Source organism: Mirounga leonina, unplaced genomic scaffold (genome assembly GCF_011800145.1).
Source record: "Mirounga leonina isolate KUSES-001 unplaced genomic scaffold, KU_Mleo_1.0 Mir_488, whole genome shotgun sequence".
Classification (NCBI taxonomy): Eukaryota; Metazoa; Chordata; class Mammalia; order Carnivora; family Phocidae; genus Mirounga; species Mirounga leonina.
This window is the reverse complement of record NW_023270777.1, coordinates 10216463-10242113: the sequence shown is the minus strand read 5'-3', so window position 1 is coordinate 10242113 and position 25651 is coordinate 10216463. Positions and strand designations below refer to the sequence as shown.

At 51.0% G+C, this 25651-nt stretch overlaps 1 protein-coding gene across 2 annotated transcripts; it reads right to left on the bottom strand.

Moving 5' to 3' along the window:
* Positions 1-1338: 1338 nt before the first annotated feature.
* Positions 1339-7417, bottom strand: ALDH3A1 (aldehyde dehydrogenase 3 family member A1). 2 transcript variants are annotated; one of them, XM_034989284.1, is made up of 10 exons: positions 6880-7417; positions 5159-5390; positions 4848-4933; positions 4416-4624; positions 4090-4207; positions 3456-3597; positions 2642-2808; positions 2214-2313; positions 1643-1773; positions 1339-1542 (listed from the first exon to the last, which is right to left on the bottom strand). In XM_034989284.1, exons 1-10 carry the CDS (start codon positions 7039-7041, stop codon positions 1528-1530), a joined length of 1362 nt encoding a protein of 453 aa, XP_034845175.1. In that variant the 5' UTR covers positions 7042-7417; the 3' UTR covers positions 1339-1527. The 2 variants fall into 2 exon arrangements, with proteins under 2 accessions (XP_034845175.1, XP_034845174.1); XM_034989283.1 differs by lacking the exons at positions 1339-1542; positions 1643-1773 and having other exon boundaries at positions 1985-2313.
* Positions 7418-25651: the final 18234 nt, after the last annotated feature.

Below are 25651 nucleotides of genomic sequence, written 5' to 3'. Positions count from 1 at the left end.
GCGAAGATTTCTGATTCAGGAGGCATTAAAGCAGAATGTGATGCATACCCCAGGCAGAGACAGAAGGAATCCCACCACCTTACACAGCCAGGCGGAACATTCCGTCACACACACGTTCTCAAGATGAAGGATAACTAGTCCTTCGATAAGAGGACTTGGCAGCACCATTTGTCACACAGAGTTCATCCTAACCTCACCTGGTACTTGGGGACACTATCTGTGCTAACTAATTGGCTTCCTCCAGGGGCAAACGTCTATATGACAGGAGGTAGGTAATTCTGCAACTTGGGGTCAAGTGCTGGCCAAGTGCGGCTCCGACCTGAGGAGATAGGGAGCGCTGTTTCCCCGGATGGTCTCCTTTCCAAAAGGCGGCTCCCAGGTCCCTGAGAAAGAGCTCCTGACTTAGTAAGCTGGCCAGAGGCTTTTTTAGCTTTTAAAAAAAGATTTCCACACGTTTCAAAGAGACAACATACAATGACAAATTTTTGGAAGTCAGTTTGTATTTACCAGGGGAGAAAAATCTGTTCCTCTGTTTGTGACGGGGGTGGGGGCATTAAGCCTCTTTTTATAATTATTTGCTCTCACAGTGGCATGATCTTTTTTTTTTATTTGCGAGAGAGAGAATGAGAGAGAGCACGAGAGGGAGGAGGGTCAGAGGGAGAAGCAGACTCCCCGCCGAGCAGGGAGCCCGATGCGGGACTCGATCCCGGGACTCCAGGATCATGACCTGAGCCGAAGGCAGTCGCCCAACCAACTGAGCCACCCAGGTGCCCATGATCTGATTTTTTAAAAAAAAGATTTTATTTATTTATTTGAAAGAGAGAGAGAGAGAGAACGCGAGCACACGAGCAGGGGAAGAGGGAGGAGGGGCTCGATCCCGGGACCCCAGGATCACAACCTGAGCTGAAGGCAGACGCTTTTCTCTAGCAATCTCATCTGGGGAGGAGCAAGAATGACCTGGGGAGGAGCAAGAGCAGAAGAAAGAAGACCACTCAGTGGTACCATTTTCCGTGGTACTTAGCCCAGGGGTCAAACTTACTTTGACAGGAGCACATTGGCCTCCAGTTTCTGAGCCACGTGCCATCAAGACAGCCTCCTTGGCCATTGCCTTCTCTGGATACACTCCAGAAATGGAGCGGACTCCCATGGTCTAGACGCAAGATTAATGTCTCCCGGACACCAGTGCCTCCTGCCTCATGCCCCCCGGGGGCCAATGCGGCACCTTGGGGAGACTTTCGCTGAGAGTCAAGATGAGAACTGGCAGGGGGGGTGGGTGGGACTGGAGAGAATGGAGGGGGGGTGCAAAGGAAGCATGCACACACACACACACATTTGTCTGGCTGGTGAACTTTTATTGGTCTATGTCCAGCAAAGGGGCAGCGGGGACTTGGGGAAGGGAAGCCCAGGGCCCAGATGGGAGTGGGGGCATGCACTGATCCACAGAGGAGCAAGAGGGGGGCTCCAGGAACAATCCTCCTAGGGCTGGGCAGAGAGGCAGGGGTGCAGCACGGGGAAGCCAGGTCCACTTCAATGACGGCTCATCTGTGAAGAGGACACAAGGGGACAGGAAGGCGCATGTCCTGTTGGGCCAGAGGCTCCCTGCAGCCTGGTCTCTGGGACAGCCTCCGCCCCCACCTCTCACCTTGGCCAGGCTCGGCGGGTATCTGGCTTTGAGGGACTCATCATTCAGCAGAGGCCTCACCAGGCAGGAGCGGCGGTGGGAGAAGGTCTCAAAGCTCTTCTTGCCGTGGTAGGAGCCCATGCCACTGTTTCCTGCAGGTGAGGGGGAAGCTGGCTCAGCCCCAGGTGGCCTGAGACCCCCAGCCCCCGCCCACAGCCCTCATGCACCCCTTCTCTGAGCCTCCCAGGGATGGCCGAGCCCTGGAGGATCCCCCAGGGAGTCCACACTGGGGACAACGGAGAGTGCCCTGAAGAGTTTGCTTTCAGCGATGCCACCAGAGAGCTGTGTGACCTCTGGCCCTTGTCCCCTCTCTCGGGGCCTCCATGAAGCAGGCCTGGTGTACGAAGGGGCCTCTAGGAGCCTCTCGGGTCTCGAGGTCAAACGTGGCTGGTGGATATGCTGACAGGAGCCAGAGGTCCACAGGGGAGGGTTCGTGGGGGTCTGAGTTCCCTCCTGAACTCCCAACCCAGGGCTGGGAGAGGGGGGACATCTGTAGGGGGCAGGTGGGCAATGAGCTCAGCCCCAGACTCACCCACACCCCCATAAGGCAGGGAGTGCACAGAGGTGTGGACCACAACGTCATTGGCTGTCACCCCACCGCTCGATGTCTCTGCAATCATCTTCTTAATCACCTGCCACGGCACCCAGCCCCTGCCTCAGTCTCCTTCCCGGGGCACCCCAGGCCCCTCCCCACCCTGTCTGGGCGCATCCCAGAGCCTCAAGGGCCAAGCTGGTGGAGGCAGACCCACACTGTGGTCTGAACCCCAGTTGGGGCCTCCCACTCTCCCCAGGTGTCAAACACTTTGTGGGAAATGACTGGTTTCAGAGCTGAGAAAGGGGCTCAGAAGGTTAAGTGACTTGCCCAAGGTCACACAGCTGGGATCTGAACCCGGGTCCATGGACCCCTAGCTCCTATTCCCATGATGCCAGGACCCCGGGGGGAGGGCAGCCCAGGCCCACCTTGTCGTTTAGAGAGAACACGTAGAGAGCCAGGGGCTTCTCGCGTTGGCTGATGAACTGGATGGCCTCCTCCAGGCTGCGCACACACACGATGGGCATCACGGGCCCGAAGATCTCCTCCTGCATCACCTGGGACTGGGGGTCCACGTCTATGAGGATGGTGGGGGCTGAGGCAGGACACAAGCAAGATCAGCCTCTGCCGAGGCCCCCAGCCGCCTGGCAGCCCCGGCATCTAGCTTCTTCCTTCCATTCCTGTGTACAGGTGAGGCTGCCGAGGCTCAGGTGGGGCTTGGACGAGGCCTCCACCTGCCCGGCTCCATCCCGGCAGACCATGGGGAGAACTGTGTATAACCGAGATGGGGGGGCGGGGAGGACACAGGGTCCACCTTGTGAGGGGGCAGGCACTGTGCCCTGCCCCGCCACCTGAGCCCCTGCTGGAGCTCTTCATTCCCTGCCAAACTGGGTGCAAAGTGGGGTCGCATCTGGTGACCTGCAAGCCCAGGCCCTGGGGGCCCCTCCAGCTCAGCTCTTGCTGGTCTTGTGGTCTTTCGGTCCATATCCCCTGCTGACGCAGGGGTGGGGGGAAGAGGGAGCTGCCCTCTGGGCCTTGTGAGCAGAGGGCTTCTGGGCTGGGGCTAGGCCCCTGCCTGCCGACAGCCCCACAGCCCACCCCAGGCCACTGGGTCGTGCCTGCTCCCCAAGGATCTGTGCTCATTCGCCACCAACCTGCGGGGACCCTGGCAGCCTGGGCGGCGGGGGTGGGGGGGTATAACGGGGGGGCAGCAGTGCTCTTACCGAGGGCGAGCACACGCACCTATGTATCGGGTGGCCGCGTCCCCAGTGCCTCCGTAGGCGACTTTCTGGCCCTCCATCAGGCCCATCACCCTCTGGAAATGCTGGGAGTTAATGATCCTTCCATAGTCGCGGGACTTCTTGGCATCCTCCCCATAGAACTCCTATAGAGAAGAGGAGGCTGGCCTCAGGTAAAGATGCGGACCTTCATCATGGCCATTGGCTGAGAGGTGACCTTGGATCACAGGGGGGGCACCACCCAGCTGGTGCACAGCGACACCAAGAGCTACCAGACTGCCATGACATCGGGGTACTCCAAACGTTCATTGCGTACGAACTGCCGCGAGACAGCATTATTTGAAAGAAATATATGCACGGTTGTGTGGACTTGGCGATAGGACCAAATGTGAGCATTCGCAGAAAGGAAATGGGAGGGAACATACCAACACGTGAGCAGTGATTGTCTTGGGGTGGTGGGGTTCTGGGTGGAGTGTTTTTTTTTTCTTTCTTTTATAATCTTTTCCCAAATGATCTACAGTGAGTGTAGATTACTTTTAGGATCAGAAAAAAAGAGAATCCAGTGTTTTCTAAAGTCTAGACCCACTTCACTGCTTTGTAGCCTCTCTCTCACTCAGCCCCGGGGGGCCCACACTCACCTTCAGGGACTTTTTGAGCTTCTCCACAATTTGGTTCTGGATGGAGGGGTCACAGAGGATGTAGTCGGGGGCCGCACAGGTCTGGCCGCTGTTCATGAATTTCCCCCAGGCGATGCGTCTGTGAAAATTCCAGATTAGACTGCATTCCGAAAGGCACGGGAGGCTCCCCCCAGACAAGCATCTTATTCCGGGATCGAGGCACAAGGGGCTGGGCTCTGGAGGAAAGCTCTCAGGGGGCAGAAGCCAGAGGCTGCCTAGACTCAGAGCAAGACTTTGGTCTGCGTGAGCTGGAAGGTTCCAGCACAGACATGCGCCGCGCACCTCACCTGCAGGCAATGTCCAGATCGCAGTCCTTGTCCACATAGCAGGGGTTCTTTCCCCCCAGCCCCAGTGTGACGGGGGTCAAGTGCTTGGCTGCGGCCATCATGATGATCTTCCCCCCGGCGGTGTTCCCGGTGTACAGGATGTGGTCAAACCTCTCCTTGAGCACCTCTGTGGTCTCGGGAACACCCCCATCGATCACCGGGTACAGGTCCTTCCATGCAAGGAGAGAGACGAGGCTCAGGAAAGACCACAACCCCTCCTCCCCCTGGCGAGCTAGCCACCATCAAATAGAACACCGCCCCCCACTCCCCAACACCGGGGCTCCTTTCATCTCTGTGGGAGAGGCCGACTGTCCTTGCCCCAACCCAAGGCTTAGCCTCTTGCTGCAAAAATGCACTGTTTCTCAACCCCCAAAGACCCGGCGAGCACCTCACCCTGTCCAGGTACTGAGGGATCATGGTGGCCAGCAGGTTGGCCATGTTCTCACTCAGCTCCGAGGGCTTGATGACCACTGCGTTCCCTGCAGAGATCAGGGAGTCAGAGTCCTGCCCTCCCAGTGACCAAGCCTGGAGCCCCATCCATTCTGTGTCCATCAGACCGCGTGAAAGGCAGATCCATCAGACCATGACCTGAGCCCGGGGCTCCATCTTCCCCCAGGCCTGAGCTCCCCGCCATCTCTGGCCAAGCTCAGGAGGGGTGGGACCGTGATCCCTGGTGACTCCCTCCTGAAACGGGGCCCACGTACCTGCAGCAATGGCGCCCACCACGGGCTGGATGGTGATGGTGAAGGGGTAGCTCCAGGTGCCGATGATGAGAACTACGCCCAGGGGCTCTGAGTGGATGTAACACTCGTCCTGCTGGGTCTGGGAAGTCTTCTCCACGGGCTCGTCCACAGCCCACTCGGGGAGCTTCTTGATCATGTACTCGATCTCTTCCAGGACATACACCACCTCCTCGTAGTAGGCATTCCATTCATTCTGCCGTGGAGACAGGGCTCCGTGTGAGTTCACTGGTTGGAGATCGAGGGGGTCACCGGGGCTTGGCTGTGCTCCTGGCTCACTGTTCCCTAGATTTGGGACCCTGACTGAGCTGCTTACCCTCTCCTAACCTCAGCCTCCTAATCTGAAAAATGGGAGTGTGATCTGGACCTCACAGGACTGCTGGGTCGGCATGTTGGACACAGCCCGGTTATGTTCAGCTGCCAGGGTGATGGTGGGTGTTCACTGGGGGCTCCCCAGGCCGGGGACCTGGGCCAGAGAAGGCAAAGGGGGTGCGAGCAAAGCTAAGTATTTGCCACTGGGTTGGTGGGCCCGCGAGGGTCCCTTTCTGACAGCGTTGGGGGCCCAGGCAGGTTTGGAAATGTCAAGTTCATGGTGCCTGCGAGGACCTCAGACCTGGGCAGTGATTTGAAGGTCATTAAAGGGTGGGGAGGACCGAGCAGAGGTGTGTCCAGGAACGCTTATAGATTGAAATGAGACTTGAACTCAGGATGGAGCCCTAAGAAGGCCACCTTGAAGAAACAGGTGCAGGAAAAAAGACTGCCAAAGGGAGGACAAAACCCAGAAGAACCTCAGCAGGGGAAGGAGGGAATGAGCGGAGGGTTCAAGGATCCTGCTGGAGTGGGTGGGGAGGAAGCCATTGTGCGGGGGTGAGGAGAAAGGAGGAGCAGACAGCAAAATACACAACTCTTCCATGCACTTCGGCTGTGAAAGAGCAAAACAGAATTTGTGAAGTTTCCGTATTAAGGTGAGGAACCAGAGATTTAAAAATGCAGCAGCAAAGGGTCCAGCACAGGAGGGGGATGAGCTCCAGCTAACCCCCTGCTCTTCTCCAAGGCAAAATCAAACTGTGGGAGCAGGGCCAGGCAACTTGGGGGCAGCAAGGTGAAGGGTTTGAGAATTGGGAGGTGTCTGATTTTGCTCAGGGTGAGGGATGGGTGGGGAGGGAGGGAGGATACCCTGTAGAGCGGGGTGCCCTTTGGGACCCCAGGCTGGGATGTTCTCCGGTGGCGGTGGGGGGGGGACCAGGTGGCCGTGCATGGGGCTGAGGGCTGGGGGAATGAGAGACAAGAAGTTCAGGGTGTCCTGTGCGCAGGACATGGCTAAACAGGGTGGCCTCGTGCTCTGGGCTGGATGCGGAAGGAAGTGAAGCCAGGAGGGAATGGCAGGCAGATGGGGGAAAGGAGCTGCCGCCCCCTGCGCTGGGCTGCGGGGAAACCCGGGGCTCAGAATGGGTTGGAAGGAGTGGCCTGAGTGCCCCATCTCAGCGTCTGATGGTTTGAGCTGCACTTTTCCTCCTCTATAAAAGGGTCGCACCTCAGGCAGCCTGCTTTGAGGACAAGGTGCGGTTCTAGGCAAAGAGCTGGGCACAGAGCGCCAGGCGCGCAGCAGATGTCCCAGACGCGAGCAGCGACCCTTCCTGTTGCTGTTCCAGCCTCCGGGGTGGGTGGGGGGAAGCGGGGCGCACCTTGTGGAGGTCGGCGGTCAGCGCTCCCACGATGTCCTTCTCATGATCCTTGATCATGCGCCGCAGCGCCTCCAGCTGCTGGATCCGGAACTGCAGCGGGCGGGTCTTGCCCGAGTTGAACGCGGCTCTGGCCCGCTGCACGACCTCACTGAATTTGCTCATGGTGCCTGGGGGTAGGGGGTGAGGGGGTGGAGAACACCTTGGACCCGGGGGCTGCAGGGCTAGCACCCTCACTGCTCCAACACCGCGTTAATTTTGTAGGAAGAGGACGATCTCCCCGGGAGCGCTGGGAAAATGGCATGCTTTTGCCTTCTCAGCTCCCTAACCCAGATGGCTGGTACCCTCTGGCCCTCTCCACACCCCCTGAGCTGATGATAAACTCATCTGCAGGGAGGGCCAGGAAGCAATGACACGCGACCCTAATTGCTCACGGTGAGTTCCCAGCACTGTGCTGGGGCAGGTCCTTCCTGGCATCTCTCAAGCCCCACTCCCACCTCTGCCCGCTTGTAAACTGGAAGACACGGGCAGGCAAACACTCCAAGAGCTCTGCGCCCCCAGCCAGGCCCCTTTCCGGATTAGACTGGCCGGCTCAGGTTGTGACTCCACAGCCAGCTGATTAAAGAAAACCCAGCATCAGCCTACCTGCGCCACCTTTCTGGCTCCGCGACGGTTTGCAAAAACACAGGTTGCTTTGCAGTGGAACCAGGCTTGGTCTTTAAGCCAGACTGTGCCTTAACACCTGTGGGACACAGAGCGCGTGCTAGCAGAAATCTCTCAGAGCTTCAGAGTTCCGCACAGAAGTGCGGAGGGGATTCCTGCTAGCGGTGCAAGCCAGTTACCATACTGGCAAACTGGGATGGCTCTACTGGGGGCCATCTGGCAACCTCCAGCAGAAGCCTTTACAATGTATTTCTCTATGATACCGCAGGTCCACATTCAGGAGCTTACAGACATCTCAGCGTTCCTAAACATTCATGAATAAGCAAGGTCATGAAGGCTGCATATAACACAGAAATACTGGAAACATCCTAAACGGCCATCAGCAATGGAAATGAGGTACGCAGCACTTATGTAATGGATGATTGTGCAGGATTTCGGAGGGAGGTGCAGCTCTCTTGCTCTCGGTGCCGGATGTGTCCCAGGCACGAGGCATAAGCACAAGACATAAGAAAGAAAACAGGTTACAGAACAGCAGGAACACTAGGCATGTGCCTAGAGGTGTGTGCGCACGTGTGCGTGTGTACGTGAGCTCTTGCACATGGAAGATAAGACCAGAAGGATAGCCCCCAACATGGTGACGACAGGTAGGGGTGGGATTGGTAATGATCTTTGCGTTCATCTTCTGTGGTGTTTGACTTCTTTTGCAACGAGCTTGCATTTTTAAAAATGTTTTGTACCTTTTTGAATAGGTAACACGTGCTCATGGTAGAAAAGGTAAAAAGATACGAAAGGGGCACAGAGAAAAACCTCCCTTCCCCCTTTTCCCTCGGCAATTCCTTACCGTCCCTCCCAGAGATATCCAACCACTTTCAGACACTGCATAACTTCTAGTATCAGAAAAAAAAAGAAAACCCACAATAAGGCTATTTCCATTTTGCAAAAAAAATTATATATACCATATATAGTATACAGATACACATGTATGTATGTAAATATATGTATATATGGTATATATAATTTTTTTTTTGCAAACTGGAAATAGCTGTGTGTGTGTGTGTGTAATCCTGCTCAAATTCCAGCAAGCGGTTTCTCATAGCTTCCACTGGGTCCCCTGTCCACGGTGCTGACCCCCACCGCAGGCGTTTTGCACAGAGAGGAGGGGCCCTGCGGGCATCCAGGGCACCCCAGCTGACCACGACCCCAGCCACACAGCTCTACAGGAGGGTCCTGCTTCCCTCCTCAGACTTGGGGGATCAAACCAAGGCAGCAAGCTCTGTCTGGCCACTGGCCACCAAGGCTGGGCGGCCCAGGGTGGAAGAGCCCGGTGTGACCCCAGGTCCAGCACTCAGAACTTTGGGGTACCTGGGAAGGAGCCCCCTCTGTGGACGGCATCAATAACGGCATCGCCTCTTATTACAGAGATTATTACAGAGATTAATGGAGCTGGAGAGCATCTAACATTGCACTTGGCACCCCAAGGAGAGCTGATGGAATTCCTTTCCTCGGACCAGTCCACCTTCCCACAGCTCTGCATCCCACCCGCCTCACCTGTGCCGACTCTGCCCCCAGGTGTCCCTGTGGATGACTCCCCCTCAATCACCCCCTTTGATCCTCACAAAAACTCCATGGCTGCACCCATGAAGAAGGAACTGTTAGGAGTCCGTTTTACAGGTGAGCAAAGGGAGGCTGAAAGACGCTGGATAGTCCCACCTAGGGGGGAAAAAATAAAAGAACGGGGTTGGGGGACGGGGTGGGAGGGGGAGTGGAGAGAATACCTTTGACACAGCCTTTCCCAGTGGCTTGAGCTTCTGGAATGAGCAGCCCAGAGGGGACCCATTTAAGGACACCTTCTTCCCGCCCACTTGGCCTGGGAGTCCCTGCCCAGGAAGTTTGGGTAACAAGAACAAAAAACAGCGTGCGAATATGGGTTCTAGCTAACGACCTCTACTTCCTCTGACCCCAGCTTTGGGGATTAGGCCTTGGGTGGTTTATTTTTTTTTCTCTTCTGAAATGCAAGAATGAGTCTGTGAAGGCTTGGGCGGGGCTCCCATCCAATCTTCAGAAGGAGCCTCTGTGTTTGCCCTGGGCAAGGGGGTTCTGATTGATTCAGCCTGGCATGTAACTCTCCCAGATTTCCGAAGTTCCACTGCCAGAGGCTGTTCTCCCAATTTCCCTGTTATGTAAGTTCAGCAGGGGGTGAGGCACGAGGCATGGTGAGCACACACGCAGCTCCTCCAAAAGCGCGTCCCCCTCGCCTCTCGGCCATGTGCACGGGTGTCCCACGGAGGGAGTGATCTCCCACCCGGGGCACGACAGGCTGGGGGCTTTCTCTGCGCGGATCTGCCCTCCTGTTGAAGGGCAGAGACGAGGCCAAGAACCAGGAATGACTGCCTGGAATCTCCCTCTGGGTGGTCACCCAGGAAACCAGTGATGCTGGGGAAGGCAGGCAGGCATCTGGAAGCCCCTTCCTCTGCTCTTTACCAGATGTTTGCTGGGCATCTCCTCTGGGCCACCCACCGGGGAAGGAGGCAGATGTCGCTTCCCTTCACTTCTCACACCCGTCCTGTTGCTGCAGACTCTTGGCCTCCTCCCTACCAGACTTGCGCTGCCCTTTCCCACCAGCAGGCTCTTCTCCAGGCAGCATCTGGGGGCCCTTGCTTCCCATTTCACTGAGAGGAAAGCATAAGGCCTCCAGTAGGGGCCTACAAACCCCCAGGGACGTGTTCTAGCCCTTCTCGTCCCTCCCTAGGAGGCCCTGCCCCAGATACCCGCTTTCAGTCTTCTTCCTCCATTTTATTTCTCTCCAGAGCATTCGTTGCCCCCGGACATGCTCTCTGCCTACTTATTTCCTTTGCTCCCTGTTGCCCTCCAGCTAGAATTTGGTTTGCTCACTGCCATAATCCTCACAGTGTCTGGCACATAGTAGCTGTTCAATAAATATTTGCCAAACGATGGAATGAACAGAACATTCCAAAACAATACGAAACTGTAGCAACTGGAACATGTACAGACGTTATGGGGACAAGGATGAGGGGGCCACGGGAGGGGGGCGGCATCTGTGCTGAGTGAGGGGTATTCACACGAGGAACAGCGAGAGGGCTTGGAACAGCAAAAGCAAAGGTGGGAACAAGGTCATGCATCGGCTGCAGTTAATCATAAGCTGTGATGGGCACGCTGTTGCCAGCAGGAGGCGAGGGGGGTGGATGAGGCTCCAGAGGCGAGGGGCTCATGGAGGCCCCGGGGGTCGGGCAGCCTGTGGGTTTAGGTGGGCATGAAGGAGCTTATCATAGCCTATCAAAATCAGACCTTGTTTCTCGAGGATGCTTCTGAATAGGGCACGGTCTTGGTGAGGTCTGGACTGGAAGCTGCAGCTTGCAGGAATGCAGGTAAAGAATGATAGGACCCCAACCCAGACTGGCAGAATGGGAAACCTTCCAGAATAGCTGGAGGAAACCGGGGCAGGATCTGGTGCCTGGGGGACGGGGGCGGGGTGGGGGGTGAGCTGGGTAGTGGGTGGAAGGTAGGGGCATGCTCTGAGATGGAAAGTGACCAAGTGGGTGCACCAGGCCTCTTATGTCAACTGGAACCCTCCCCCTTGCTTTCCTGGTGGTGGCACCTGGTGATCTTTGCAGATGACCCCTTGCCGGTGAGATAGTCAACTGGGGTGTTCTGTTGTAGCTTAGCCAGGGGGAACGCGGGTCCCCCACACTCTCCTGGGAACTGGATATTGAGTGGAGGGCAGACTGCAAGGCCCAAGGTCACTGGAGCGGATTCAGCATGACCACAGCTCCCTGGAGACTCAGCCCTCCCCGTCCACTCCCCAGTTCCCTGACCGCCCCAGCCCCCACCCCTCCGAGGTCTGATTGTCAGCTCCACTGTTTAATGCATTCAGTGGAAATGTTCAGCCGAACACTACCGACTGTATGTCCTTAGACACGCTATTTAGTCTCTCTGGGCCTCAGTTTCCCTCATCTGAAAAATGAGGTGGAAAGAATCAGAGAGATGAGCCCCCCGGGGCCTCCCGCTTTCTGGTCCTTGGGTCCGCCCGCCTTCCATGAGACTCCTCTGCAGCCTTCATGGCTTTAAGCTGCCTTCATCCCTCTCATTTCCTCCTTCATCTTTTAGCATGAAGTTGACCTCCCCGAGGAGAACCATGGAAGCGACTGGAAAAAGCAAGCACGGGCAACGATGCCGAACGGTGCCCGGCACACACAGAAAGTTTTGTGGAAATGCTGAGTGCTCTTGCTCTCGTTAGAAGAAGCAGCCTTCGTCCTGGTCACGGAGCAAGGAGCCTTGAACCTTGTTTAAATTCATGGCAAACCAAAGCTTCAGCTTCTTGTTGGTGGAGAGTTGCGGTTCTACCATATGCTTGACTTGTCGCAGATGGTGTTGCGCATGCATGGTTTTCAGGTTTTCATCCTCGCCCCGCTACTCCATCCCAACGCCCAGATGGTCTCGTGCTCTCTCCGAAGCCACCGCCACTGCCACCTGCCTGCTGTCCTGAGTCCCTGCCCACCTCTCTACGGTACCTTCTCCAAACACCGACAGGGGGACCTTTGGGCAATGAAGACCTGAACATCTCTCTGCCCGCTGACATCCTTCGGTGGCTTTCTACTTCTCTGAGGAAAAAAACCTTCCGTGGCCTTTGAGAACTGCACGGTCTGACTCCTGGGCTGCCTTGCCAGCCTCATTTCGTGCCACTTTCCAACATTTTCACTGGATTCCAGTCCACTGGCAGTCCTAGAATGAGCCAGGCGGTTGCCCACCTCAGGGCCTTTGCACATGCTCAGTCTCGCTCCCTGGAACACTTCCTCTTCCACTGTGCACCAGGGTAACCCTCACTCCTGTTTAGACCTCAGCTTCTCTGACCCACTCTCACCCCCAACTAATAGCTTCCTTACTCCCAGGAATCTGCCACAACTTGCGGTCATATATGTGTATCTGTGATTCTTTGTGGATTATTTTTCTTCGCTCCTTGTCCTCTCCCCTCCCGCCACCCCCTCTGCCCAGACTCACATTTCCATGAAAGCTGAGATCTCAGCTTTTGTTCCATACTGTATCCCCAGCGTGTGGCATATAGGAAGGACTCAGAGAATAATGGAAACAGGCCCATGTACCAAACCATCCCAAATCAGCAGATGGGGCTGGGCAGGGTCCAAGCGAAGACCGAGAGAAATTAGCAATCATTTAGCAAGATGATTTTCAGCAAATTCACCTAAACCTAGCAAAACAGTTTTGAATGAATAAAAAAAATGGGCTTAAAAGTCACTTTGCTTAGTGGAAGGTACATAAAAAAAAAGTTACTTTGCTTAAATTTCAAGGAACATGTAGGTTAGAGTAGCTGCTGGAGGGGAAAACCCACTTTCTTTTTAAAAGCAGATGGGAAATAATTCGGCGGGGAGTACGTGGGGTTGTTATGTCTCTCCTTTCTGTTAGAGAGGGAAGGGGGAGAGACGTGGACGCTCGGGGCCTGTGGGAATACCTCGTGCACAGACCGTGGGGAAAACAGTCCTGGCTTTGTTTCTGACCTGGGGCAGCCAGGGACAGACAGCCTGGGAACCACAAGAGGGTCTCACGCGCAGCTGAGGTCACAGGCAGGATGAGAACACACTGTCACAAAGGGGGCCTGATCCTTAGCTGCGCCGAGGCTGTCCACCTGTGTATCAGAGGCGTACTTTGAGGGAGGTAGAAAAGGATCTGGGTTTAGAACCTTAAACCTCTTGGGTTTAGAACCTTGAAATAAAACCTGTGACAAGATCTGGAGGGGCCCTCCAGAAACTTGAAATCGCAAGTTGGATACATAAACCCATGCACAATGCCTCTCTTGACGGGACTGAGCCCGGGAGCCTGGGAGGGAAACTTCGGGAACAGTTGACGATTATTCTTGTTTTTGTAAATTGACCAACTGTCACATCTGATCATCAGTTGGCTGCCCCATAGGTTGTCCACGTGGGCAGAACCCACCGTTAGCCTGACTCCCCTGGTGAACAGTATCTCCCCTGTGAATACAATGCAGTGGGCTCTTGGGTTATCTCTTTGGGCTCAGGTAACCTCTACCTTGCCCTGGCAGGTGGATCCAGCTCTCATTTCCCTGACACAAATCCACCTCCTGGGAACCTATCTGATGACCCCAGGCCTTAACATCACCTTCTTAAAAGGTATAAGACTAAGGGCGCCTGGGTGGCTCAGTTGGTTGGGCGACTGCCTTCGGCTCGGGTCATGATCCCAGGGTCCTGGGATCGAGTCCCGCATTGGGCTCCCCGCTCTGCGGGGAGCCTGCTTCTCCCTCTCCCGCTCCCCCTGCTTGTGTTCCCTCTCTTGCTGTGTCTCTCTCTGTCAAATAAATAAATAAAATCTTAAAAAAAAAAAAAAGTATAAGACTAAGTCAGTGCTTCTCCAAATATGGCCCCCGGACCAAAAGCTTCAGCATCAATTGCTGTTTCACAAGGATGCAAAGACAATTCCATGAAAAAAAAAAAAGTCTTTCTAACAAAGGGTGCTGGGATGACTGGATATCCACATGCAAAAAATGAAATTGAACTCTTCACACCATATGCAAAAATTAACTCCAAATGGATCATCAACCTAAATGTAAGAGCTAAAAATTTAAAAATTCTACAAGAAAACATAGGAACAAATCTTTGTGTCCTTGGGTTAGGCCATGATTTCTTAGATACAACACCAAAAGCACAAATGATCAAAGGGGGAGAAAAAAGATAACTAGATTACATCAAAATTAAAAACTTGTGTGTTATAAGTTATACCATCAAGAAAGTTAAGAGAAAACCCAGAGAATGGGGGAATATATTTGCAAATCATATATCTGGTAAGGGACTTATATCAGAATATATAAAGAACTATTACAACTCAATAGTAAAAAGACAAAGAACCCAATTTAAAAATGGGCAAAGGGTGGGACGCCTGGGTGGCTCAGTTGGTTAAGCAACTGCCTTCGGCTCAGGTCATGATCCTGGAGTCCTGGGATCGAGTCCCACATCGGGCTCCCTGCTTGGCAGGGAGTCTGCTTCTCCCTCTGATCCTCCCCCCTCTCATGCTCTCTCTCAAATAAATAAATAAAAATATTTTTTAAAAAATGGGCAAAGGGTTTGAACAGACATTTCTCCAAAAAGGTTACACAAATAACCAATAAACACATAAAAAGATGCTTGCCATCATAGTCATTAAGGACATGTAAATAAAAGTACAATGAAATATCACTTTATACTGACTAGGATGGTTTTTTTTCCCCCCCAAAAAACAGACCATAACAAACTGGTATGGCCACTGTGGAAAATAGTATGGAGGTTTCTGAAAAAGTTAAAAATAGATCTACCCTACTATCCAGCAATTGCACTACTAGGTACTTAATCAAAGATTACAAAAATACAGATTCAAAGGGATACATGCACCTTATGTTTATGCCAGCATCATCCACAGTAGCCAAATTATGGAAACAGCCCAAGTGTCCATTGACTGATGAATGGATAAAGAAGATGAAGTATGTGTATACGATGGAGTATTACTCAGCCATCAAAAAAAAAAATGACATCTTGCCATTCGCAAGGACAAGGATAGAGCTACGGAGTACTATGCTAGGTGAAATAAGTCAGTCAGAGAGAGATAAATACCATATGATTTCACTTATGTGTGGAATTTAAGAAACGAAACAAACGAACAAAGGAGGGAAAAGAAAGAGAAAAAGAAGGAAACCAAGAAACAGACTCTTTTTTTTTTTAAGATTTTATTTATTTATTCATGAGAGACAGAGAGAGAGAGAGAAAGGCAGAGGGAGAAGCAGGCTCCCAAGGAGCAGAGAGCCCGATGCGGGACTTGATCCCAGGACCCTGGGATCATGACCTGAGCCGAAGGCAGACGCTCAACCATCTGAGCCACCCAGGCGCCCCAAGAAACAGACTCTTAATTATAAACACACTGATGGTTACCAGAGGGGAGGGTGGGGTGAAATAGGGGATGGGGATTAAGGAGGGCACTTATCGTGATGAGCACGGGGTGATGTATGGAAGTGTTGAATCACCATATTGTAACACCCCAAACTCATATTACACTGTATGTTAACTAAGTGGAATTTAAATAAAAACCTTAAAAAAAGCAAAGACAGACAATAACAAATGTCGGTGAGGACGTGGAGAAATAGGAACCCTCCTATAGCAATATAGCAATAGTGGGAATGTAAAATGGCGTAGTCGCTTGGATAACAGCCTGGCAGTTCCTTAAAGAGGTAAACAGAGTTTCTGTAGGGCCTGGCAATTCTACTCCTAGGTATATACCCAGGAGAAATGAAAACGTACATCCATAGAAAAACTTCTATGTGAATGTTTACAGCAGCACGTTTCATAATAGCCCCAAAGTGGAAACCACCCAGTGTCCATCAACCGATGAATGGAGAAACAAGATTGTGGTCTATCCATATAATGGAATGATATTCAAAAACAATGAAGTTTGATATACCTTACAACATGGATGCTGCTTGTAAACATTATGCCAAGTGAAAGAAACCAGTCACACACAAGACTACATCGTATATGATTCCATTCATAGGACACATCCAGGAAAGACAACTTTATAGACAAAAAGTAGATTGGGGCGGCCTAGGGCTGAGGAAGGGGGTTGGAGGTGGTGGGGGTGAGGATTTCTCTTAAGGGGAGCGAAACTGTTCCTGGTTAGATTGTGGTGATGGGTGTACCAAAAAACTAAAAAAAACCACACTGAACTGTACATTTAATGGGTGAATAATATGATGTTGTATCTCAGTAAAGCTATTAAAATATTTATATTTTAGGGCGCCTGGGTGGCTCAGTTGGTTAAGCAACTGCCTTCGGCTCAGGTCATGATCCTGGAGTCCCTGGATCGAATCCCGCATCAGGCTCCCTGCTCGGCGGGGAGTCTGCTTCTCCCTCTGACCCTCCCCCCTCTCATGTACTCTCTCATTCTCACTCTCTCAAATAAATAAATAAATCTTTAAAAAAAATTTATATTATATTCCGTATCTTCACTCTACGAAATAGGAAAACAAATGGAAAATCCTTAGGGAATCTCCCTTATAGAAGGATTCAAAATAACATGTATAGGTAATGCCCTCTGAAGGAGGTGGCCCATAACCCCCATCTCTGAAAGTGTGGGATGTGTGGCAGTAACTTCCTTCCAAAAAGGACAGTGTGGACAGGTTGGGAGAGTGGCTCTACATGGAGAAACCCAACAAACACCACCTCACCAGGCGGTCAAGGTCAATGTCATCAGTGATGAGTTATGGCGGCAGCTCGTCCCCCGGATATGGCATAATGAAAATGACTCCAATGAAAATGAAATGAAGACCACTCCACCTCCGTGATCTTTCCTGGGAAAACTCAGAACCCCAGTCTCATCATGAGAAAAACACAAGACAAACCCAAATGGAGGGACGTCTAAGAAATACCTGACCAGTACTCCTCGAAACCGTCAAGGTCATCAAAAGCAAGGAGAGTCTGAGCCAAGAGGGGTCTAAGGACACATGACAATGAGTGTAAGGTGGTCTTCTGAATGGGATCCTGGGACAGGAAAGGACATTAGGTAAAAAGCCAAGAAATCCAAATAAAGCATGGACTGCCATTAATAATAATGCACCAACATTTATTCATTACTTGTGACAGAAGAGTCACACTAGGGAAACACGTTAATAACAGGTGATCCGAGTGTAGGCTCTACAGGAACGCTCTATAATTACCTTTGCGAGTTGTCTGTAAATCGAAAATTCGCAAAAGTAAAGTTTATTTGAAAATCCCATTTGGAGGTAGCACGCAGGGTGAAATGGGTTCTAGCTTCATAGCTCTCTAGCTGTGTGACCTAGGAAAGATATTTACCCTCTCTGGGCCTGATCTCCCCCATCAGTTAAAATAGTTGTGCCCAAATCTCCAACAGTTGTAGAATCCTAACTCAGTAACACACATGGAAGAACTCTGGAAAGTGAAATTTCTTCCAAAATAATCCACCGGCAAGGGTAAGCTTCGGTTAGCTAAAAAAATTTACTCATGTGGACATTTTATTCTCCAAACATTCTTGTTTTCCTAACTTAATATACAGTGGACCCTTGAACAACACGGGTTTGAGCTGCACGGGTCCACTCTCATGGGCTTTTTCTTTTTTTTGATATATTACAGTACCGTGAGTGTTTTTCTGTCTTCCTTATGATTTTTTTTTTTTTAAGATTTTATCTATTTGAGGGCGCCTGGGTGGCTCAGTTGGTTAAGCGACTGCCTTCGGCTCAGGTCATGATCCTGGAGTTCCGGGATCGAGTCCCGCGTCGGGCTCCCTGCTTGGCAGGGAGTCTGCTTCTCCCTCTGACCCTCCTCCCTCTCATTCTCTCTGTCTCAAATAAATAAATAAATAAATATCTTAAAAAAAAAAAAAAGATTTTATCTATTTGAGAGAGAGGTAGAGAGCCCGTGCACAAGAGAGCACGAGTGGGGCAGGGGCAGAAGGAGAGAAAGAAGAAGACTCCCTGCTGAGCAGGGAGCTGATCTTGGGGGCTCGATCCCAGGACGCCGGGATCATGACCTGAGCCGAAGGCAGACGCCTAACCAACTCAGCCACCCAGGGGCCCCTCCTTATGATTTTCTTAATAACATTTTCTTTTCTCTAGCTTACTTTAAGAATACAGTAATTAGGGCGCCTGGGTGGCTCAGATGGTTGAGCGACTGCCTTCGGCTCGGGTCATGATCCCAGGGTCCTGGGATTGAGCCCCGCATCGGGCTCCCTGCTGGGCGGGGAGCCTGCTTCTCCCTCTGCCTCTGCGTCTCTCTCTCCCTCTCTCTGACTCTCATGAATAAATAAATAAAATATAAAAAAAAAGAATACAGTAATTAATCCATATATAAAATACATGTTAGTTGATCGTTTACGTTATCTGTAAGGCTTCAGGTCAACAGCAGGCTGTTAGTAAAGTCTTTGGAGAGTCAGAAGTTACACTGGGATTTTCCCCTGCAGGGGTGGGAGGTGGGTGGCACCCCTTCCACCCCCCACCCATCGAGTTGTCCAAAAGCATCAACTGTAGGTCAATAGGTCTTTGCCTCTGGCCACCTTAATATAGATTCTTCAGCCCCCAGGTGGGCTGCTTCTCTCTCTCCCTCCCGCCCAGACACTCAGCCTTTCCCCTCCATGCCTGCAGTGACCCCCCCTGCAGTCGGCTCCCCTTCTGGCATCCATGGGTTCACCTCCCCACTGAGATCCAGCTGTAGCACCCCTCCCACTGGCGGGCAGGAAGGTAGACCTCTTTCTTTTTTATTTCTTCGTAATAGATTCCCAGGAATATTCGCGTCTTCAGTTGCATACGTGGTGCCAGATGGTCTTCCACAAAGGCAGCCCTGTTCCAGGCCAGCGAAGCTGTCAGAGCGGGTTGGAGGTTCAGCCAGGCTGATGGGTGCAAAGTGCTTTAGCTGCGTTCCTCGGATCCCTATTTCCTGACCTCAGGTGAGCTGAGGCATTTTGCACACATGCCCTGGCGATTTGCGTTCACGCCCTGGGACCTGCCCCCCTTGGCCCATTTCTTCTGCCCTGTTGCGTGTGCTTCCCCTGTCAGGGCTTTCTTAAGCCTGTGTGTTACAGCCATCTGAGTTACTAGTACTTTCCTTAATCTGTCATTTGCCGGCGGGCTTTATTGAGGGGGCCTTTTGCTATTCAAAAGTTTTTTATATGGCCAACTAGAATGCTTCCATCTTAGTTTGGATGAGGAAGGTCTCCCCACCCCCCCACCCCCTAGTCCTAGGTTGTTCATCTAATTCTCTAGATGTTCTAGTAAGTTTTTTTTTTTTAAAGATTTTATTTATTCATTTGAGACACAGAGATACAGAGAGAGAGAGAGAGAGAGCATGAGCAGGGAGAGAGGCAGAGGGAGAGGGAGAAGCAGGCTCCCCGCTGAGCCAGGAGCCCGATGTGGGGCTCGATCCCAGGACTCTGGGATCATGACCCGAGCCGAAGGCAGACGCCCAACCATCTGAGCCACCCAGGCGCCCCTAGTAAGTTTTTTAAATTATTTTATTGTTTACCCTGAGCCCACCAAGAAATTATTCTACATATGAAGGTGGAAATCCACGTTTATTTTCTCTCAAATGGATAGCCTGTTGTACCAACACCACTTAATAAAAACACCACCAACAGTGGGGCGCCTGGGTGGCTCAGTCGGTTAAGAGTCCGACTCTTGATTTCAGCTCAGGTCATGATCTCAGGGTCCTGGGATCGAGCCCCGAGTTGGGACTCCACGCTCAGCAGGAAGTCTGCTTGGGGATTCTCTCTCTTCCTCTCCCTCTGCGCCTCTTTTTAAAAAAAAACAAAAAAACAAAAAAACACCACCAAAAAACCCAAAACAAAAAACCCACCAGCAACAGTAACAACAGCATGTACTGGGTCTTTACTGTGTGCACTTTCCATGTATTAATTCTCATTAATTCTCACAACCACCCAAGAGATAGGAACCATTATTACCTCCACAGATGCAGAAACTAAAGCACAGAGAGTCTAAGCGATTGGCCTAAGGTCACACAGCTGGTAAGTGACAGGTCCAGGTGTCACCCAGGACATCTGACTTCAGTGTCCCCCCCTTCAGAGTTCATACCCTTCTGTTTCATCCACGTCCTCCAGGTTTTCACACCTGTTACCATAGTTTCAAATATGGTTTCCTCCAAATTCCTTTACTGTCTCCTTTCTCACTGCTGTCATTGTCTATTCCTATCTCATTTTTCCTTGACCAAGGAAAGTGCAAGTCATGATGAGCTCGGATTTTTCTGTGCATCCAGGCTTGCAAAAACCAATTAATGCATGCTTATCTTCTCTAGTAGAAATATGGATGTGACTGCAGATTTGCTTGCTTAATTCATTAATTTCTGCTTTTATCTTTACCAACTTCAACTTCCTCACTTCTTTTGGTACTTAAACTCTGTAAGAAAGAAGGTTCTTATCCTTTGTCTTCCTATTTTAAGACCCAAGGCATTTAAGTTTTCATTTTCCACTGGATGTGGTTCTGCTGTGTCCCAGAAGTTTGGGAATGAAGTATTCTATTTTTCATTGCTTTCCAATAGTTTTTAATTCAGTTTCCCTCTTGATGTCCTTTTTAAGTGTTTTCCTAATATCGAAGTAGTGAAGAGTATAGTCATCACACCTTTATTACTACCAATTTCATCAGATTATGACAAAAATATGGCCTTTTTCAGGGCACCTGGGTGGCTCAGTCGGTTGAGCGTCCTGACTCTTTGTTTCGGCTCAGGTCATGATCTCATGGGTCGTGGGATCAAGCCCTGAGTGGGGCTCTGTGCTCGGCAGGGAGTCTGCTTGAAGATTCTCTCCCTCTGCCCCTCACCCCACGTGCCCATGCACATGCTCTCTCTCTCTTTCTCTCTTTCACATAAATAAATAAATCTTAAAAAAATATATATGGCCTTTTTCTCTGTTTTTCTGTACTGGTTCAGGTTTTCTTTGTGGTCAAATAGACTATTTTTGCAGCAGTTCTGGGGACCTATGAATAGGATGTATGTTTTCTGTTCACAGAAGTCAGAATCTTCACTATTAAATCAAATTTATTGATTATTCCTGTATATTGTTACTTTTTACTTACTGGGCCTAATTCTGAGAGTTGTGTGTTGAAGTCTCACTGTAAACGCATTGTTATCCAAGTCTACTTACAATTCTGGTACTTTCGCTTTGTGTGTTTAATCACATTTTGCTTATTCATATGGGTTTATGACACTTTGTAACATGCTGCCAAAGAAAACATGGATTTATGACACTTTGATCTTCTTCATCCTTTTTGTTTGTTTGTTTGTTTTTAAAGATTTTATTTATTTATGTGGCAGAGAGAGACACAGCGAGAGAGGGAACACAAGCAGGGGGAGCGGGAGAGGGAGAAGCAGGCTTCCCGCTGAGCAGAGAGCCCAGTGCGGGACTCGATCCCAGGACCCCAGGATCATGACCTCAGCCGAAGGCAGATGCTTAACTGACTGAGCCACTCAGGTGCCTCATCTTCACATGTTTTCACCTTACCGTCCACCTTATCAGATATTAATATCACTGGTCCTGCCTTACTTTTGTTTGTGTCCACCCACCTAATTATTTCCAGGCCTTCTTCATCCCACTGTTTTGCGTGCATTTCTTGTAAATAACATCTAGCTAGGGTTTGTTTTATTTTTCTTTTTTTTTTTAAGATTTTATTTATTTATTTGAGAGAGAGAGTTAGAGAGAGAGCATGAGAGAGGAGAGAGTTAGAGGGAGAAGCAGACTCCCCCCCTGAGTGGGGAGCCTCATGCGGGACTCAATCCTGGGACACCAGGATCATGACCCGAGCCGAAGGCAGTCACTTAACCAACTGAGCCACCCAGGGACCCCCATGGGTTTTTTTTTCCCCCCCATAGGGTTTGTTTTATATGCCATTCTGACTTCGTATAATACTTCACAATACTTGATATTATTCTTTCCATTTCCTTCATGCTCACTATTTACACTGTTCTGTCCGCTCAGATGGTTACTATTCATTCCCTTCCTCCTTATTAATTTGTAAGCTCTTGTCCACCTCCCACTGATGGTCCCCTTCCCTCTCCCTGCTCCCATAATCAGATGCATATTTTTTTACAATTATTTGTAAGCAAAATTCCAACCGTTTCTCCCTCTAAGCCTCTCTGTCCCTCTCCTGCCCCAAGACAGGAGCTCTGGATGCTTTCACTTCCTCCCTCCTCTCCCCAGACCCCCAGGCCTTGGTTGTGACATGTAGGTTGGTCTTAACTTTCTGCCTCCCCAGCATCTGTACCCTTTGGTTTTTCCTCTCCCCTTGGAGTGTTTTATACTTTTTAGACTCGTGTTTTGGACCAACGGAGGTATGAATACAAAATGGCTTTTCAAATTTGTTTTCAATTACTGCTTCCAATTGTGCTCCATCAAATCTTCATTTTTCCCTCCCTTCAAACATTCCAAGGAGCTCCTCTCACTTCCTGGTTAATTTCCTGTATCAAAAGCTCAGTCCGGACTAATTTAACACTTTGATCCCAGTGAATGCTCTTCCTCCTCCCCGGCTCAGGTCTGGCCTGTGGCCCCAAGGAAGGGGTGGGGGTCTTACTCCTTCTGCCACCCCATGTCTCCTGAGTCCCTTTCCCCCCGGTCGCTGGGGCTGGCAGGGGAAAAATGGACGCCGGCAAAGTCTTTTTACTCAAGAGGTGCTCCTGACGCCCTCTGTGGGCAGGCATCCGCACTGGCTCACTTGCCCACAACACAGTTCCCGGGAAAGGGAGAGAGTTCTCCTGCTGCCCCGTAGCCTCCCCCCACCATCCACAGCACCTCCCACAGGGGTCTCCTCACCTAGCCAGCAGCTCCCTTGGTATCAGCAAGACGGTTAACCCAACAAGCAGTCGGCACACGGGAAACCACACATCTTCACCATGCCCCCACCCCAGGGACGCCTCCCTTCACCCGGCCACCTCTCTCTTTTTTTCTGGTTCAGCCAGTTCGAATGCAAGTCTCCTGCATGAGGACACGTCTCCAGGGGCAATGAGTTGCCGCCCCCCTTCTTGCAGGCACCCTGAGCTCTGTCAGGGACTCGCTCGGAGCCCCACTTGGTTGGCTTGGAGAGGCGTGGAGTCCACCTTTCGGGGGTGGGTGGTGGGATGGCTGCGTAACAGTGGGACTGCATTTAGTGCCATTGAACTGGACGCTTAAAAATGGTGAAGATAGTAGCTTTCATGTCATGTATATTTAACCACAATAAAAATTAAAAAAAAAATCCGCATGGGAGGTTCAGTCGGTTAAGCCTCCTGGTTTCAGCTCATGATCTCAGGGTCCTGAGATCAAGCCCCATATTGGGCTCTCCGCTCAGCGGGGAGTCTGCTTGGGATTCTGTCCCTCTTCTTCTCCCTCCCCCTTAGCCCCTTCCCTTGCTCTCTCTAAAAATAAATAAATAACATCTTTAAAACTCACCCACATGGACCCTGCCCCTCCTTGGCTTCATGCCACAGTGTAGACCATGTCTACAGGAACCCATCAACACGTTTTACTAACTAACCTCTCCTGGGTTCCAGGTGTTAGAGCCATAGTGGTGGTTAAAAAAAAAGAGAGAGAGAGAGAGAGAGAGGCAGAGATGGCCCTTGCTGTCACAGGGCTCCCGGTCAGCAGGGAAGGCAGAAGCAGCTGGGGTGACAAGTGCAGAGCTTGGATGGACAACCAGAACCACATGGCCAGGGAGCCCAGTTATAGAAATCCAAGATGGGAGAGACACGCTGAGGTCAGATGAGCCAGCCCCAGCCTTGTGTGTCTAAGGCTGGACTTGCTGAAAGATGTGCATGGAGAATGACAAAGCCAAATCAGGACAGTGAAAACATCTGAAAGGGGGGGGCGGGCAGGGAGAGGAATAGAGGGAGGGGTGGCACAGCAGGTTTTCCATGTGTTTAATTTCTAAAGCTGGGTAGAAGGGATCCAGATGTTTGTTAGTTTTTACACATTTGTGCATGGCTGAAACATTTTATTTTTAAAATTAAGACTAGTTTTTATTTTTTATTTTTATTTTTTTAAATTTTATTTTATTCTTATGTTAATCCCCATACATTACATCATTAGTTTTAGATGAAGTGTTCCATGATTCATTGTTTGTGCACAACACCCAGTGCTCCATGCAGAATGTGCCCTCCTCAATACCCACCACCAGGCTAACCCATCCTCCCACCCCCCTCCCCTCTAGAACCCTCAGTTTGTTTTTCAGAGTCTATCGTCTCTCATGGTTCGTAAAATTAAGACTAGTTTTTAGAGCCGTCTTCGGCACAGCAACATTGAAGGGAAGGTGCAGAGATCGCCCATATATCCCCAAATCCCCAGCTACATGGCCTCCCCCACTATCGACATCCCCCATCAAAATGGGGTGTTTGTTGCAGCTGATGACCGTACACACTCATACATCATCATCACCAAACCCAAAGCCCATATAAGCTTATATTACAGTTCACTCTTGGTGTTGTACATTCTACGGGTTTGGACGAATTATGACATGGATCCACCCACCATAATCTCACGCAGAGTATTTTCACTGCCTTCAAGAGGACACACGTAGATTTCCAGGTGTCTGGGGCACATCCAAACCCAGCTGTCTGGAAATGGTCACCTAAGTGTTTGCTGGGTCAGAGCCCCAGAGCGCGAGTGTAGACATGGTCTACACTGTGGCATGAAGCCAAGGAGGGGCAGCCTGAGGTCTTGAAGGGAAAACAGAATAGAATCACAGGAGCCAAGGACGGAGAGTTTCCTGAGGTAGAGCAGGGTGGGGGCGTGGACGGGGGACAGGCACACCAGGGCCAGCCAGCAGTGCGTGGACTTCAGTGCGCAGCAAAGCCGCCATCAGATGGAATGGAAGGAGTGAGTGAAGACCTATTTAGGTACTCGCTTCAGCTTCACTTGGGATAAGCATAGAATTGGGGCAGCCTCAGGCCCCACAGGACGGCACCAGCTACATAAATGAAGGTGCGGCCATTTGATAAAAGACTTCAGATCCTGAGAAAGGGGAGATGTTCATAATATATTCATACATAAGAGAGGCAAGTCTTGAAATAGTATATTTTGTATCATTTTGTGCACATGGAAGAAAAATAATCTGGGCAAGACAAACTGGAGTGTTAATATAATCTCTGGGTTTATAGGTTTGTTCTCTTTTTGCTTATTTGTGTTTTAAGAGGTTTCTGGGGGGCGCCTGAGTGGCTCTGTCGGTTGAGCAACGTCTGACTCTTGATTTTAGCTCAGGTCATGATCTCAGGGTTGTGAGTTCGAGCCCCGCATGGCGCCCTGGGCTCGGCAGGGAGTCTGCTTAAGATTCTCTCTCTCCCTCACCTTCTGCCCCTCCCCGCCTCTCCCTCTCCTAAAAAAAAAAAAAAAGAGGTTTCTGCAGTCAACACAAAGTACTTATAAATATAAAGAGGAGGAGAGGGGTCTTCCACAGCGAAGTGAGTCCCTCTGGTTCCCTCCATTCATAGGACATTGAGAGAGAGAAGCCACTGGAAGGGTCTATGCACTCAGCAAGGCAGCAAGAATTTCCCAGGCCCCCACTATGTGCCCGTTCCCAACAAGCCCCCACTATGTGCCCGTTCTCAACAAGCCCCCACTATGT

What these genes read in the sequence shown, in the direction of transcription:
- ALDH3A1 (XM_034989283.1), bottom strand. Translation starts at nt 7,041, where the DNA reads ATGAGCAAATTCAGTGAGGTCGTGCAGCGGGCCAGAGCCGCGTTCAAC. An exon ending in TGACCGCCGACCTCCACAAG is followed by an intron (nt 5,391 to 6,879) that starts GTGCGCCCCGCT and finishes TCTCCACGGCAG; the next exon opens with AATGAATGGAATGCCTACTA. An exon ending in GATCTGGACATTGCCTGCAG is followed by an intron (nt 4,208 to 4,415) that starts GTGAGGTGCGCG and finishes GAATTTTCACAG; the next exon opens with ACGCATCGCCTGGGGGAAAT.